The sequence below is a fragment of the Vicugna pacos genome, chromosome 15 (assembly GCF_048564905.1).
Source record: "Vicugna pacos chromosome 15, VicPac4, whole genome shotgun sequence".
Lineage (NCBI taxonomy): Eukaryota > Metazoa > Chordata > Mammalia > Artiodactyla > Camelidae > Vicugna > Vicugna pacos.
Window position 1 is genome coordinate 15,342,146 of NC_133001.1, and position 16,290 is coordinate 15,358,435.

The following is a 16,290-nucleotide window of genomic DNA, read 5'->3' on the forward strand; positions in this document are numbered from 1 at the left end:
CAACAACAAAAAAAGTGCTATTTAAGTCTAGAAACATAGAAACATTTTTTAATGTCCAATTAAAACTGATTTTCATAATGAGAAGAGTGACTTCATTTCCACTTCATCCATTTTGGAAAGAAATGTTTTGAGTAGTACAACCTAGTTCAGAATGTGAGGCTGCATTGTATTATTTCTGTTAGCCTTTAAATGACTGTGGCACATCAGGTTTTTCTAGTTTTGAAGAATCAAAGCTGTTTCTCAATTTACAATTAATTATTACTATCCTGAACTAACCCTTGAAAACAGTACTGTGTTGCTAGGAAGCATTAAAAATATGGCTAAAGGTAAATATACTCTTGGAAAAAGTAAGGACCCTCAAGTTATATTCTTGCTTTTGGATATAAAATGTCTAGTCTTTGTAACAACCTAGATGGAGGACCGTAACTAGAAAAAAGTTTTCTAAAAATTATGTAACAATTCAGAAGGAATTAACTTACATGTTAAAGTGCATTTCTACCTTGGAATGTAATCACTGTCTTGTATTCTTCCTGTACTTCAATAAATGTTGTGGAATAAGTAAGAAAAAAAATGAAAAATAAATTATGATATTAAAGCCTTTTCAATTTTCACAGCACTATGTTTCATAATTTAAGTACTGCAAAATATTTACTTGAGAGAATAGCTCAGTTGGTATGCATGTTTGGGCCTGTTTGTTATTTTACATATTTTAAGAAAATTAAAGTCATTTTCCTCCTCATGTGTCTTGACAACTTGACCGACAGACATCAATTGCAGACCATCAGGAAAAGCGCCACAGGCAGTATTCTAAATACTTCCCAATTATCTAAAACACTGACATATTGGTTAAGATCAGATGTCACAGGTAAATGCTGTTTTTATTCAGCACTTTTTACAGACTTGGGAAAATGATTAGCTTCCTTGTGGAGAATCTCCTGCTGTTGTTTTGCTTCATGTAGCAATTCATTTTATGTACACTAATTGCACTAAAACAACATTTAAAAACAAACCAGGTTTCTTGTAAGCGAGGTCAAGACTTTATAAAGGAATTTTCCCATAGGTTAACCTCTTAGGCTATGGTCAATCACCTACTGCCTTTTTAGCTGTTTGTGTGTGGAGAAAAAGAGGTTCTTTCAAAGAAAATGGTCTTATTCATTCCTAGATGTCATTTAATTGGTAAGGAGTCACTGCCAGTCATGGTGTGCATCTGCATGGAACTTAAGACACAGGCATTGTTTCTTGCACTGCTTTAAGTTCAATTAAGGGCAGATGGGGTTATCGGGAAGCACTGTGTGAAGCCGGAAATAAATCTGCAGGTAGCAACTGATACTCATTGTAGATATCAGGTAAGAAGTTGCAAAGTGATGACAAGGAAAGTATAACAGTTATTTATTGAATTGTGCAATGAATAGGATCATCTACATTAAAATCCTTTTCAAAAAGCTGTAATTATCTGTCCTTTAAGATTTAATTGAGAAAAAATTTTAATGGGATATACTTCTCCTTGTAGTAATATGTGAATTCAAGGTATGCTTGAATTATTAAGTTCCTCACAAAATGTAAAGAAGTGTAAATTAAGCCCTAATGAGATTTCCCATACTCTTTAAAAATATATAGCTAGGTAAAATCAAAAATGTTTCCTTTTCAAAATCTCAAACAGTAACATGAAAGCTTCACTTTATAAAAATAATGTTTTGTTATATAATGCTTTTATCTGCACTTAAATCAGCTTAGTATTCTGTTGAAATGCAAGAAAATACAGATAAAGAACTGTCATATCTAAAGATATGGTCGTCTCTTGGTATCCATAAGGGACTGATTCTAGCAGCTCCTGCAGATACTGAATCTGGGGATGCTAAATTCCCTTACATAAAATGGTAGAGCACAGCCAGACCTCTGTATTCATGGTTCCACATTTGCAGATACAGAGGGCTAACTGTATAACTTAACTGATGAAAAAACAAGGCATTTCACTTTGATAAGACACAGGCTCTTCAAAATCATACAGGAAATAATTCATGAAAATGACTTATTTCGTAGCATGATTTGTATAAAGAAAATTACACTGATTTTTAAAGATTACTTTTGGTAGCATATTTTAATTTTAACAAATTGACAGTTTTTAAATATATTTCTCTAGAGTCAGCATCATGCATGTGCAAAGAAATTAGAATTTTTTAATGGAAATATAAATTTTTGCTTTGAGAGATCAATAAAAGTAAAACAATTTTTTAAAATTTAAATTTTCATCTAATTGAACTTCTATCAAGGTTCCTTTTTAATGATCTAATTTAAAGTAGATTAAAAACTTTAGTCTAGACCAGAGGTTATTACTCACTTTGTCCCATGAATTATTTTGGCAATGAACCCCTTTTCAGAATAATATTTTATGTGTATAAAATGTATATGATTATAAAAGAAACCAATTATATTGAAAAATAAAAATTTGAAAATATTAATATAACTGATTTGAGAAACAATAAACGTTCTTTTTATGGATGAATTAACTATTGCAATTATGAACAAGTGATGTGCTTAAAAGGTATTTGTAGACATTTGCAACTGTAAAGTGATAAGAAAATATCTGAGATTCTAAAGTTGATAGTGTCTCAGGCATTGCTAATACTACAGTAGTTTGTTGTCTAAATGCATAACTGAAGAAAATAAAATATATTTCTTCCCTAGCCATGTTCAAGGATCCCTTGAATTCTACCCACAGCTCCCAGGTTAAGAATTCTTGCTCTAAGACAATACATTCCATTAACTTTTCAGTTGAAGAATTCAAATCAGCACAAAAACACTGAGTACCTGCCGTGTGTTGTTAGGTACTTTCCTCCTTTGTTATGTTGTTGTGCACGTAGAAAATTGTAATGTTGTACTGTATTTAGGAGTACATAGTTAAGCCAGCATGCAGCCAACCAACTAGCCTAGAGGGCTCCAGCAACTCAGCCCTGCGCAGCTACCCTGAAGATTCAAAGGATCAATATCTTCTCCACAACAACTGGGAAGCTCTGCCCTCAGTATATTAATTATGTGGAAAAAACTGTATAGCTTACCAGAAAATGGGAAAAAAACTGAAAAAACAAAAACAAAAACAAGAACCCAAGTTCATACCATTTTGCTTCCAGAAACATATGCAATCTTTCTTGCATACCTATAAGGCTCCCGCTCTCACCCTAACAGATTTTTCTAACCTCATAGCCTAACAGTTTGGGGTGCACTTTTTAAAGGCTAAATCTTGAATAAAAGCAATATGCTTTAATAAATATTTGGCAGTTAATGGAGTTTGTACACATATAATAATCTGATGCCATTTTGGCACTTCTGATTTTGAAAGGCCATGACAAACGAGAGTAAACTTCCTATTTGAATTGCAGGAAACAGACTACCTTCTGTGAGCTATAGTTATGACCTCACAAAACAACCTCACTTTCCCCAAATTAATAAAAAATGCTGCAGAGAAGCGAAAATTGAAACTATGTATTTTTTTCTTTGGCAATCCTTACCTTTTTGTTGTTCTCTTTAATATCTTGAGGATTCAGAGACTTGTAGTCACTGAGGGAGAAAATGGCACAGTAGGTACATACAGTATTTGATAAAAACAGCTGTTTCTAAAAATTTGACATTCAGTAATATTAAAGACTAACTAGCAATTTCACAGCAATTCAAACAACAAAACTAAGAGTGTGGAAAATTAAGGAAAATAAATAAATAAATAAATAAATAAATAAATAAATAAATAAATAAATAAAAACAGTGATTACATATTCCACTGCCTGAAGCTTTCCATCTAAAAGAGAAGGGAGAGGACCAGAGACTAGCCTTGACAACCAAATTTACCATGAGGTAATAATCTCTTATTGTCAATGTATAAAGAGCTACAGGTTTATTTTGTCTCATCTCATTTTAACGTAAGAAAATTTTCATAATAATCTGAAGTCAGTTTTTTGTATGAGATTAAGGAAAAAAATAATTTCTTTTAAAATAGAAAAGATTGTTTTTAGGCATCAAAAAGGAAGAACTTCTCTTTCTGGGCTACATTTCTTCTCCCCAAAAGAAAGAGGTATGCATAATGAAAAGAGTCAAGTATTTTATGTGCTATTTTGTTTTTTCAAAAACCTATTTATTATTTACAAAATATTTACAGGAATGGACAATGTTTCTACTTACATTAAATCTGGTCTAAAGTGGTGTAATATTGCACAAAAAGATAAGCCATTTCTCCACGATGTAGTAAAATTGGTGATTTTCACTCCTCGGTAGTTTTTTGTAACTTCTTTGCACCATACAAGCAATGATTGACTAGCATTTGGCTTTCGTCCCAAAACAGGACTTGGTATAGGACTCGGCTAGAAAAGAGGAAAACATTAAAATAATTTAATGGAAGATGAAAATTAACATTAATTGACCTAACCAGATCATTTGAACACTTTGATGTTAGTTTAGGTCCTTCAAACTGTCACTTCAAGACAGTTGTAAACTCTAAGGAAGGAGACATGAATCTGAAGTTATTATCCTCAGTTTTAGCCTATGGCATTTGCCTGACAAAATGTAGATATGTAAGATTTTAACCTTATACATAAGAACAGGCCAAGAACTGTACTGATGGACACATTATATTAAAGTATTTAAATACTTAAGGCTGAAAATCTATATAACTCACACTCTAAAAAAATTTCCCCAAATGCAATCATTTACAAATATAGTTCCTTTTTGACTAGATTAAAAAGAATATATTTTGAAGTTGAACTGTAGCGCAAGTTACTGGTGGAGAGGTTCAAAATCACAATTTAAAAAAATACAGTAATCATATGCATTTTAATGCAATGATAAACATTCAAACGTATTTCTTATATAAATTTAATGATGGCAGAACGGGTTTAGTTATTAGCAACAGTAAGGTGTTGGAAGCAACAGCACACAACAGTATGTAATTTGGATTTGCTCAAAATATCTTCTAACTATTGATAGCTACTTTTGAATATTATTAGGTCAGCTAGGTATGTGGGTATGAGGGATGTATATTTTAAATCTTCAGCATTCACTTGGTTTTTTCCCCTTGTTCATATACTTAAAACAACAATGGTGACAACAAAACAAAGACTACATAATAAGATTTTTATCCTAAACTTTTATTATTCTAAAAACTGTGTCATTTTCTTTTACTGAATAAAAATCACATTTTGTGATGGTAACTATAGAGGCTGATACAATGGCAAACTATAAAGGAAACTACTAAATGTTTCTGGATTTTAAATCTTGCTATTATGAGTGCTGCCTATAGCTATGAACAGAGGTCCTCTAAAGTAAGGTGAAAGGAGAACAATTATTTACCCCTAGTATCGTTTAAGTTCAACAAGCAAACCAGTCTTGCACACAGCTTACTTAAGAAAGACCAATGATGCCCCCATTTGACAAAAGCATGTTAGTGCCAAACAATTAAAATTATCAACCCCACATGATTATGACATGCGTTCACTGTTCCTGTGGGAAGATGACTAAGAAACACCAAGGATGTAATTTCTTATTTTTTTATTAACTGTCAGATTAACAAATTGTTACATAAAAACCATGAATTTAGAAAAGTGCTGTTCTTTAAATAATCACCTATATAATGTCAACACTGAAAAATTTCCAGGTCATAAAAAGCAATACATTTGGATCAGTTCTACTTAATACGAAGAAAGAGGTAGAAATAGAATTCCCAATACAGAAAGGTATTTAGTTTAGAATAAATAACAGTCCTTTTAACTATCAATCTAGCATTATAAAAATGAACTATTAAGTATCTTTTTACCTAAAGATGATTTTTCATTGTGACTTTCAAATCCCTCTAGTCACTAAACCTGGAACTGGAGTGAAGAGTGGTCTATTGATGAGGCAGGGGATCAATGAACTGGGCACAAACTTTTTTTTTAAGATTTTCTATTATTTAAAGGATTGTCTTTATTTAAATATTTCTCTGTATCCAATTATACTATTAAGGCATTGATTCATTCCAAGCATGGGCAGCATGTACACGGGCCATATAACCTGCAACAATCATTACACTGATTAATTCCAATCATTAGTAGCCTGTACATAAGTAATGTACACATGTCATTATCGCCATGCTGGAATCCAGAGTGGCTTTCTGTAATAAAGAATTAAGGAAAACATACCATGTTATTATGATCATGAATATATCCTTGTTTCTAAGAAGGCTCAGAATGAAAAGGCTAAAAGAACTAAACTTCGGATTTACCCTAACACAAAACCCTTGCATTAGAACATCTCACAGGGATGCTTATTGTGCGGGCAGGAAATAGAAGCCACATGTAACTGATGAAATTATAAGCCCTATAAGTGGTCATGCTGGTTGCAAAGAAAACTGAAGTAGAGCCACCGTTCAATGTATCATCCACTTCAGAAGTGCTGATCCTTCATCTAATATTTTGCAGAGGGTAATAAAGAAATAATAGTTAAGTCATTTTGAATCTTCAGTATATAAATGGATAAAAATGCTTGTTTCTTGCTATAGACAGCTCCTGATTTTGTATGTGGCAGATTACCTGACTTTTCTGTTTCAGTTTCCTCATCTATAAAATGGTAACAAGATCTCCCTCCTGATCATTATGCTCACTGTCACTCTCTCTTGATAACTTTGAACCAAACTAAGCTCTGTGTTGTTCCTCGGATACCTCAGATATGGTCCCACCTTAGTGCCTTTATATGGATTGTTCCATTTGCCTGGGTGCTCCCTCAGATATCTGCAGTGGTTTACTTGAATACACCCAACCCTATCAGGCCAATTCTGATCACCCTATCTAAGAATGCAACCATCTCCATTGTCCAACCAGTCCTCCTGACTTCCCCTTACCTTGCTGTAGTGTTTCCATAGTATACGGACCTTCCTATGGTCCCTTTATTTTGGTCATTACCAAAATATGCTTATTAGCTATGCTTATTGCTTATTACCTGTCCATCCTCACCAAATAAAAGGGCTATGAGGGCAAGAATTTTAGTTTGTTTTATTAATTAATGTATCCCAGAGCAGTTCCTGGCATACAGCAGGCACTCAGTATATATCATTTAAATGAATAAATGCGTGCAAAACATTTAGCACAATGTATGGCACATACTAACTATTCAGTAAATGTTGACTAAAATTATTATTACTACCACTGATGCATTATCAGCATTTGAATTCTAGTTTTTGAGGGTCTTTTGAAACTTTAAAGGCCATGAATTTCTTCATGATAGTGAACAAAATTTTTGCAAACAAAGCTTTAACTAGAAGATAATCTTGATAGTCTATGTGCAAAACGGGGTTCTTGGAACTTTGGGCAGTCTGTTTCTATGAGTTTGGTAAAAGAAGAAACTCTGAATAACTTTGTAATTTACTGTTTTCCAAAGAAAGGAAGATGCAAAATCTGGCTGTTAAAGGTAGAACCAAACTTTCAAATATTGGAATAACTATCCAAAAGATCTCTTTTGTATTTTTGCAATAACTTGACTGTAAGAAGGCATCTCTACTTAACATGTTGGGGAAGTAAAGTACAAATGTTACAGTTGTCTTTTTTATGCACCAAGAGAGGAAATTTCTAAAAGCCATTCTAATAATAACTTTATGGTCAGAATGATCAGAGTCTGTTCAAACAGGTGATCCTCCCAGTTCTCTCTATCAAGCCACTGCATGGATGAAACTGCACCAGTTTAACTGAGAACTACAGTTAGATGTCAACCATCATGATTATGAAGGTAGTCTGAAGTGGTGTGACAGTAGAGAGGAAACAGGGCTTGAGACCACAGTTTGACTTGACAGTTCTATGTTCTAATATAGATAATATTAATACACTATTTCTGTTAAGAGAGCATATTACACACAGTATTAAAGATAGTAAGGTCACCTTGTTATTCTTGCTAACAATAGCAATGGGATCTCCTTCAGGAAACCTAGTCAAATAAATTGTTATTAAATTCCGTAAGATTTAGAACTTGCACAAAAATTCAATTCCATTTTTTTTTCAAATCTTCCCCTCTGACTATAGCTGTTTTCTCTTTGGCTGTCTCCCCTTCTTCCACTGACAAAGCACATATTCCTCTAGGTATTGCTCTCTCCACACTTTGAGTTCATTCACTCCCAGGATTCCAACTATCACTTCCATGCAGATGATTCCTAAATATACATCTATAGTTCAAACTATCTCAAGCTGACATTTCCAGCTGGCTGTCCTTCCTGTCACATAAAATTCAAACTCAGTATGTCCAAAACCATTATTAAACTCTTTCTTTATAACCTGCTTCATTTTCACTATGACTGCAAATGATATTATTGGCCCAATCTCCAGACTTTTAATCTCAGAATCAGCTTTCAACTCTTTCTTCACCTATCATTTCTTACAAGTTAATTCACAGGCAATTTTGATCCTATTGTTGTAATGTTTTTGTAATTTATCTTCTTTTGCCTAGGCTATTGGAAAATCTTTTTAATAGGTCTTCCTTCTTCCAAATTCTCCCTGATCCGTTGTCATAACAACAATCTTAAAGCACAAGTCAAAGTCTCTAATGGCTCTCAAGAACATACAAAATGATGTCAAAATACTAAGCATTCAATCTCAAATCTTTTTCATTGTTTCTACTTTTTAAGTGACTCATTATTCTCTAAAATCACTAGGCTTTCTTGCCTACCTCCCAGCTCCCCCACTTCCAGTCTGTGATTATACAGACTGCCACCGCACTTGGAATATCTTCTGTCCCAAGTACAGCTACCACAATTCGCCTCTACCTTCAAGATTAAGTTCAACTGTCATCTCCCACATGAACTCTCTTTCCAACTTCGAGTCAGAAGGAGCACTTTTTAATGTTCCTTTGACTCTTCATGCTTCTGTTATAACATTTTTACTACAATACATTCAGTTCTTTCTACAATAAGACTGATTAACTTTTCATTAATCCATAAAGCACACTGAGCACCGACTATGTCCCACATGCAGTGTTAAAATCTTTACATGGATTAGCTCATTTAATCCTCATTATTCCTTTGAGACAGGTACTGTTATTCCCATTTTCAGCTGAGGAAATTGAGGTAACACAGCTAGAAGGTAGAGAAGTTAGAATCCATACCAAAGTGTTCCCATGCAGTTTTAGGACCTCAACAGAAACTAAGTTTTCTGAGACTAGTGATTGCCTCAGTCAACTTCTTATCTTTTTTAGAACTTAGTTACTGCCCAGTGTATATTAAATTAATTGCTTTTTTAAAAGGCATTTGATCCAACTTAAAACCTAGGAGTATTCTATTAATAAAAACTTTTTGCCCTTTATGTTGGATTTTAGATTATTGGTTAGAACTAGAACTAGAACTAATAAGTCCAGACCAATGAGATCTACACAATCAAAGTTGAAGTTGTAGGAAATTCTGGTCTCCCTACTGCTGATTCTGGGAGCCTTCTACCAATTGCAAATTACTGCAAATGGCTGAGGGAACTTTGAATAAATTTAACAATTGTTGAGCCCGAAACAGCAGCAGCGGTGAGAACAAGAATACCTGTATCAGTACTGTTCTTATCCTTTTTCAAAGTGTTTTCGTTTAAATAACTTCATTTTACTCTTACAGTAAAACTGAAAGTTAGGTTTTGTTAGTTATCCCACTAGACCATCAGAAAGATTATGCCGTAATTTAAGGAGGATTACCACCTGAACACAATTTTTAAAAAGCCAAAGTATTTTTTAGACCATCTTCTAAGAAATTTCAAACAACTATCCCCAAGCCAAGACCCGGAGAGACTAGAAAACCGGAGAGAAGCCCTTAGTGATCCTTTTTAAGTGATTGATCTGGAAGAGTGAGTTGAGAGGCAGAGCTGCACTTCTGGCAGACTCCCAAAACAGCAATATAAGCCCCTCCACCCTCAAAAGTAGAAAAAATAAAACAAAGATGAAAACACAAGGATATATTTTACAACACAGGGAATATAGCCAATATTTTAAAATAACTATAAATGGAATATAACCTTTAAAAACTATGAATCACTATGATGTACACCTGAAAGTTATATAATATTATATATCAACTGACCTGAATAAAAAAAAAGTTGAGTAAAAAGCAATGAAACAGACAGTAAGCATACAATAAAAAGGATCAACAAAACCAAAAGTTCCTTCTTTAGAAAAGACAAAATCAATTAAACCCGTAGTGTGACTGACCAAGAAAAAAAGAGAAAAGCAAATTCCTAGAAAAGAATAGCAGAAGAAACAGAAAACCCAGAGAGTTCTACTACTATTAAAGAAACTGAATTTGTAATTAAAACCTTTCTATAAACAAAATTTCAGTTGGCATCACTGATAAGTTCCACCAAACATTCAAGGAAGAAGTACCTCGAACATTACACAAATTCGTCCCCAAATAAGAAAAATGAGTTTAAGTCCCCAACTCATTTCATGATCCAAGCAAATCTTGATACGAAAATAGAATAAGACAAAATTACAAACAAAACAAAACAGAACAAAAAAACTGTCATGATTATAGAGGCAAAAGTCTTTGCGAAAATATCAGCATATTAAATCTAGTGATTCATAAACTGAACGAACTGAACTTACCCCAGGAATGCACATTTGACTTAATATTAGCAAATCTACTGAGGTAATATGCCAAATTAATAGATTATAGGGAAAATATGTAGATACAATCATCTAAATAGATGCAAAAGGCATTTAATAAAATTTTATGTCTATTTACATTCTATAAAATAATCTTAGCAAACTAGTAGTAACAGAAGATTCCTTAACTTGTAAAAAGCCTACAGCAAGTATCACAATGGTAAAATTTCCCCTTTGGGTTTGAAAATTCACCACCACTTTTATTCAACATTGTACTGAAGGTCCTTGCTGATGCATTAAGTCCAGAAAAATACACTATGGTATAAACGTTAGAAAAGAAAAATTAAAACAGACATTATTTACATATAAATATGTAGATATACTGCTGAATTCAGTGTGCTAAAATGTTGAGGATTGGTGCATCAATGTTTATAAGGGTTATTGATCTAGAGTTTCATTTTCTTGCAAGTGTCTTTGTCTAGCTTTGGTATCTGGCATTAAAGAATGAGTTAGGAAGTGTTCCCTCATCCTCAATTTTTGGGAAAACTTTTTTTCTTTAAATGTTTGGCAGAGTTCACCAGTGAAGCCATTAGACCCAGGGTTTTTCTTTGTGAGGAAATTTTTGATGACTGATTCAATGTCCTTATGAGTTTATAGGTCCTTGTAGATTTTGTGTTTCTTCATCATTCAGTCTTGGTAAGTTTTGTGTTTCTAGGAATTTATTCATTTCATCTAAGTTACCCAATTTGTTGGCATACAGGTGTTCATAGTACTTTATTAATTAGCCTTTTAATTTCTGTAGAATTGGTAGTAATGTCCTCACTTTCATTTATAATTTTGTAATTTGTGTCTTCTCTCTTTTTTCTTTAGTACATCCAGTTAAAGGTTTATCCATTTTGTTGATCTTTTCAGAGAACCAATTTTTGGTTTCATTGATTGTCTCTATCTTTTTTCTAAGACTTCATTTTCTTAGAAGAGTTTTAGGATCACAAAAAATTTAAAGCATAGAGATTTCTCACATACCCACCTCTCCCATTAACATCATTCACCATAAAAGAGTACACTTGTTACCAAGGATGAACCTACACTGACATATCATAATCACCCAAGATCCACAGATTACCTTAGGATTCACTCTTGGTATTGCATATTCTATCAGTATGGACAAATGTACAAAGAAATATACTCACCAATATACAGAGTATTTTCACTACTCTGTGCTCTGCCTGTTCAGCTCTGCCCCAATCCTGCTCCTGACAACCACTGCTCTTATTATTGTCTTCATATTTTTGCCTTTTCCAGAATTCATACAGTTGGAACCATATAGTTTATAGCCTTTCCTGAGGTTTTTGCACTTGCTAATATGCATTTAAGGTTACTGCATGTCTTTTCATGGCTTGATAGCTCATTTCTTTTTAATGCTAAATAATATTCCATTGTCTGGATATATCAGAATTTATCCATTCACCTAGTGAAGGTACATCTTATTTGCTTCCAAGTATTGGCAATTATGAATAAAGCTGCTATAAGCATCTACATACCGATTTCTGTGCAAACATAAGCCTTCAACTCCTTTGAGTTATACCAAGGAGCACAATTGCTGGATTATAAGGTAAGAATATGTTTACTTTTGCAAAAGATTGCCAAAGTGTCTTCCAAAGTAGCTGTACCCACTAGCAATGAATGAGAGTTCTTGTGTTTTACATTCTCACCAGCATTGGGTGTTGTCATTGTTTCAGATTTTAGCCATTCTAATAGGTGCGTAGTATCTCATTGTTTTAATTTGCATTTCCCTGATTACATGTGATGTAGAGCATCTTTTCATATGCTTATTTGCCATCTGTAAATCTTCTTTGGAGAGTTGTCTGTTAAGGTCATTGGCCTATTTTTTAATGAGATTGTTTTCTTACTGTTGAGTTTTAAGAGTTCTTTGTATATTTTGAGTAACAGTCTTTTATCAGATGCTTTACAAATATTTTGTACCTATCTGTGACTTGTCTTCTATTCTCTCCACATTGTCTTTCACAGAGCATAAGTTTTGAATTTTAATGAAATCCAGCTTATTCATTATTTCTTTCATGGATCGTTGTCTTTGGTGTTCTATCAAGTTATCAAAATGCAGTATGCATTTGGTACTTACAATGCATCTCACTTCAGACAGGCACTGAATGGCCACATGTATCTAATGGCTACTATATGAGAAAGCAGTTATAGATTTGTTTTGGTATTCTGTATTTTATTTTGTTACTAACAATTGTATATATTTAAGGTGTACCATGTGAAGTGTTGATACACAGACATGAAATGATTACTACAACTAAACAAATTAATGTATCCATCACCTCGCATTGTACCATTTTTTTGTGTGTGGGGGTGGCATTTAAGGTCTATTTCTTAGCAAATTTTAAACATACAATACAGTATTATTAACTATTGTCACCATGCTGTACATTAGATCATTAGAACTTATTCATCACACATAAAACTTTGTATCCTTTGACCATTATATTCCACACCCCCACTACTGGTAACCACCATTCTAATTCTACACTTCTATGAATTCTATTTTTTTTTAGATTCCACATAGGAGTGAGATCATACAGTAGTTTTCTTTCTGAGCTTGACTTATTTCATTAGCATAATGTCCTCCAGGTTCATCCACATTGTTACAAATGGCAACATTTCCTCTTTTTAAAGACTGAATAATATTCTATTGTAAATATATGCCACAATTTCTTTATTCATCTGTTGACAGACACTTAGGTTGTTTCCATACTTTTATTATAAATAACGCAGCAATGAATACGAGAATGTCGCTATCTCGTCAAGATACTAATTTCAAAAGTGGGACTGCTGGATTACATGGTAGTTTTATTTTTAATTTTTTGAGAAACCACCATACTTCTGCCATATGGTTTTCAATTTAAATACTCACCAACAGTACACAAGAGTTCCCTTCTCTCTATATCCTCATCAACTCTTTTTTTTTAAATAGTCATTCTAGCAGGTGTTAGGTGGTATCTCACTGTGGTTTTGATTAGCATTTCCCGCTGATTAGTGAGCACCTTTTCATAAACTTGGCCATTTGTATGTCCTCTTTGGAAAAATGTATATTCAAGTCTTCTGACCATTTTTAATCAGATGATTTGTTTTGTTGTTGTTGTTATATATTTTAGACATTAATCTCTTATCAGATATACAAGTTTGGAAATATTTTTTCCCAATCTATAGGTTACTTTCTCATTTTTTGATTGTTTCCTTTGTTGTGCAGAAGCTTTTTAGTTTAACCTGGTCCTATTTGTTTATTTTTAGTTTTACTGCCTGTGCTTGGTATGGATCTGCTTGAGTCCCTCCTACTTGGAGCTAATCTTCTTGGATGTTTAAATTCATATCTTCTGCCAAACTTGGGAAATTTTCAGCCATTATTTCTCCAAATAATCTCTCTGGCCCTTTCTTTCTCTCTCGTCTCCTTCTTCTTTTTTTTTTTTTTGGAAACTTTTATAGTGATTAATTTTTTTATTTTTAGAAATGGTTTCGATTATGGATTCCAGAACCAATTCCATGCTATATGCTTTATATTTTTAATTTTTATTTCTTATTTGCTTTTTCTGAAAGATTTTATTTTTTTAACATTTTTTATTGATTTATAATCATTTTACAATGTTGTGTCAAATTCCAGTGTTCAGCACATTTTTTCATTCATGGACATATACACACTCACTGTCACATTTTTTTCTCTGTGAGTTATCATAACATTTTGTGTATATTTCCCCGTGCTATACAGTGTAATCTTGTTTATCTATTCTACAATTTTGAAATCCCAGTCTATCTCTTCCCACCCTCCACCCCCCTCTCTCATCTCCTTCTAGGACTCTCGTGATGTATATACTGGTTGAGTCCCACAGGTCCCTTAGGCTCTGTTCACTGTTTTTTTTTCTTTCGGTTCTTCAGACTCTATAATTTCAATTGTTCACTAGCTCTTAATGCCTGCTCAAATCTGCCTTTGAATCCCTCTAGTGACTTTTTCATCTCACTTACTGTACTTCTCATCTCTAGAATTTGTTTTTGGCTTCTTTTTAGGTTTTCTCTTCATTAATATTTCCATGTTGTTCATACATCATCTTCCTGACTTTCTGTACATTTTCCTTTAATTCCCTGAGCATCTTGAAGACAACTGTTTTAAAGTCTTTGTCTATTAAGTGCAACATCTGATCTTTTCTCACAGACAAATTTCCATTGGTTAATTTTTTTTCCCTTTTAATAGGTCATACTTTCCCATTTCTTTGTTTGACTTATGATATTTTTTTAAACTGGGTATCTGGATTTAATAATGTAGTAACCCTGGTAATGAGATTCACTTCCTTTCTCAGGGTTTCCTGTTTTTTTTTTTTTTTCGTTTGTTTGTTTAACTGTTGTAGGCTGTCTCCATGTCATAGATCTTCTTTTCCCTTCCCTTCCCTTTCTTTCCCTTCCCTTCCCCTTTCTTTGTCTTTCTTTCTTTCCTTCCTTTTCTCTTCTTTCTTTTCTCTCTCTCTCTCTTTTTTTCTTATTGAAGTATAGTTGATTTACAATGTTGTGTTAGTTTCTGGTGTACATGCTATACTGTATATAGTAGTATGTGCAGTTGCTTTCCAAAGTCCTCATCTTTAATGTTTGGCTCCCCAAAGAGAAAAAAGACAAAAATGAAGGTGATAAGGGGCATCGATCCTTTAAATCCCTTGAAAGTTGCTTTAGCCTGAGGGGGAGGGACTTGCAAAGTCTGGTCACCTCTATGTCTGTACCTCTGTGATCAGAAGCAGAAATCAGCTATCAGAACACAGATTTCTGATATATGCAAGATAGGGTCCTTATTGCTCACATGACTCCTGCAAGTAGTGTACAAGCTGCTCCAGTAATACATGCATGGCTGCCTGCCATGGGCTGTGAGGTGGGAGGTGGGTAGCCATTGGTAAGCAAAGAGCTGAAATGACCAAAATTAACTGTCTGGAAGTTGAAAGGTTTCAATAGACTCTAGAGTTCCAAAACAGTTAGATTAGACAAATTCTGCCAGTGCCCGAAAAGCTAGCTTTGGAATTTCTTCAGTTTCATCAAAAGCCCTGTCATCTGACACCAAGCCTATGGTTAACCTGGATAAGCTAACGGAAAGAGCTCAAAGATTTGGTCTGAATGTCTCTTCAATCTCCAGAAAGTCTGAGGATGATGAGAACCTGAAAAAGAGGATGGAGCGATTTGGGACTGTCACAAGTTCAGATGTAACAGGAACAGAGGATACAGAGGCAAAGAAGAGGAAAAGAGCAGAATGTTTTGGGATTGCCTGATGAAAAGCTCCTGATGCTTTCTGTTCTCCAGCGTTTTCCATTTCTCTGACTCTTCGTGGTCACATATATACCTAAATGCACAGTCACATGCTGAGGTCCTGCCTTGAAATGAGGGAGCACGTATCCCAGGTGCATCTGTGAACTCCAGCAGCAATTTGACTTACTGCTGTTCCAGCTTTAAGGTTGTTGTTGTTGTGTTATTGTTTTTAAATTATTATGTTGCTTGTTAATTAAAATACAGAAACTTTGCGATAAGGAGATAGATTTCTGGTATTTCCTACTTTGCCTTCTTCCCAGAACTCTCTATGTTCTTAATAACTTTTAAGAGTATAAAGGGGTTCTTAGACAAAAAAGTTTGAGAACCACTGTTGTAGACAATGAAGAAATACAGGTCAGA

General features: G+C 33.8%; 1 protein-coding gene across 19 annotated transcripts in view; it reads right to left on the reverse strand.

Moving 5' to 3' along the window:
• The window catches only part of EHBP1 (EH domain binding protein 1), a 391,476-nt gene that overhangs the window by 89,021 nt on the left and 286,165 nt on the right, over positions 1-16,290 (reverse strand). For all 19 annotated transcript variants that reach the window (XM_072937655.1, XM_072937664.1, XM_072937665.1 and 16 more), the window contains 2 exons: positions 4,171-4,349; positions 3,507-3,555 (listed from right to left, as the gene is read on the reverse strand). In XM_072937655.1, the coding sequence (XP_072793756.1) occupies positions 3,507-3,555; positions 4,171-4,349 (228 nt within the window). The remainder of the gene's footprint in view (positions 1-3,506; positions 3,556-4,170; positions 4,350-16,290) is intronic.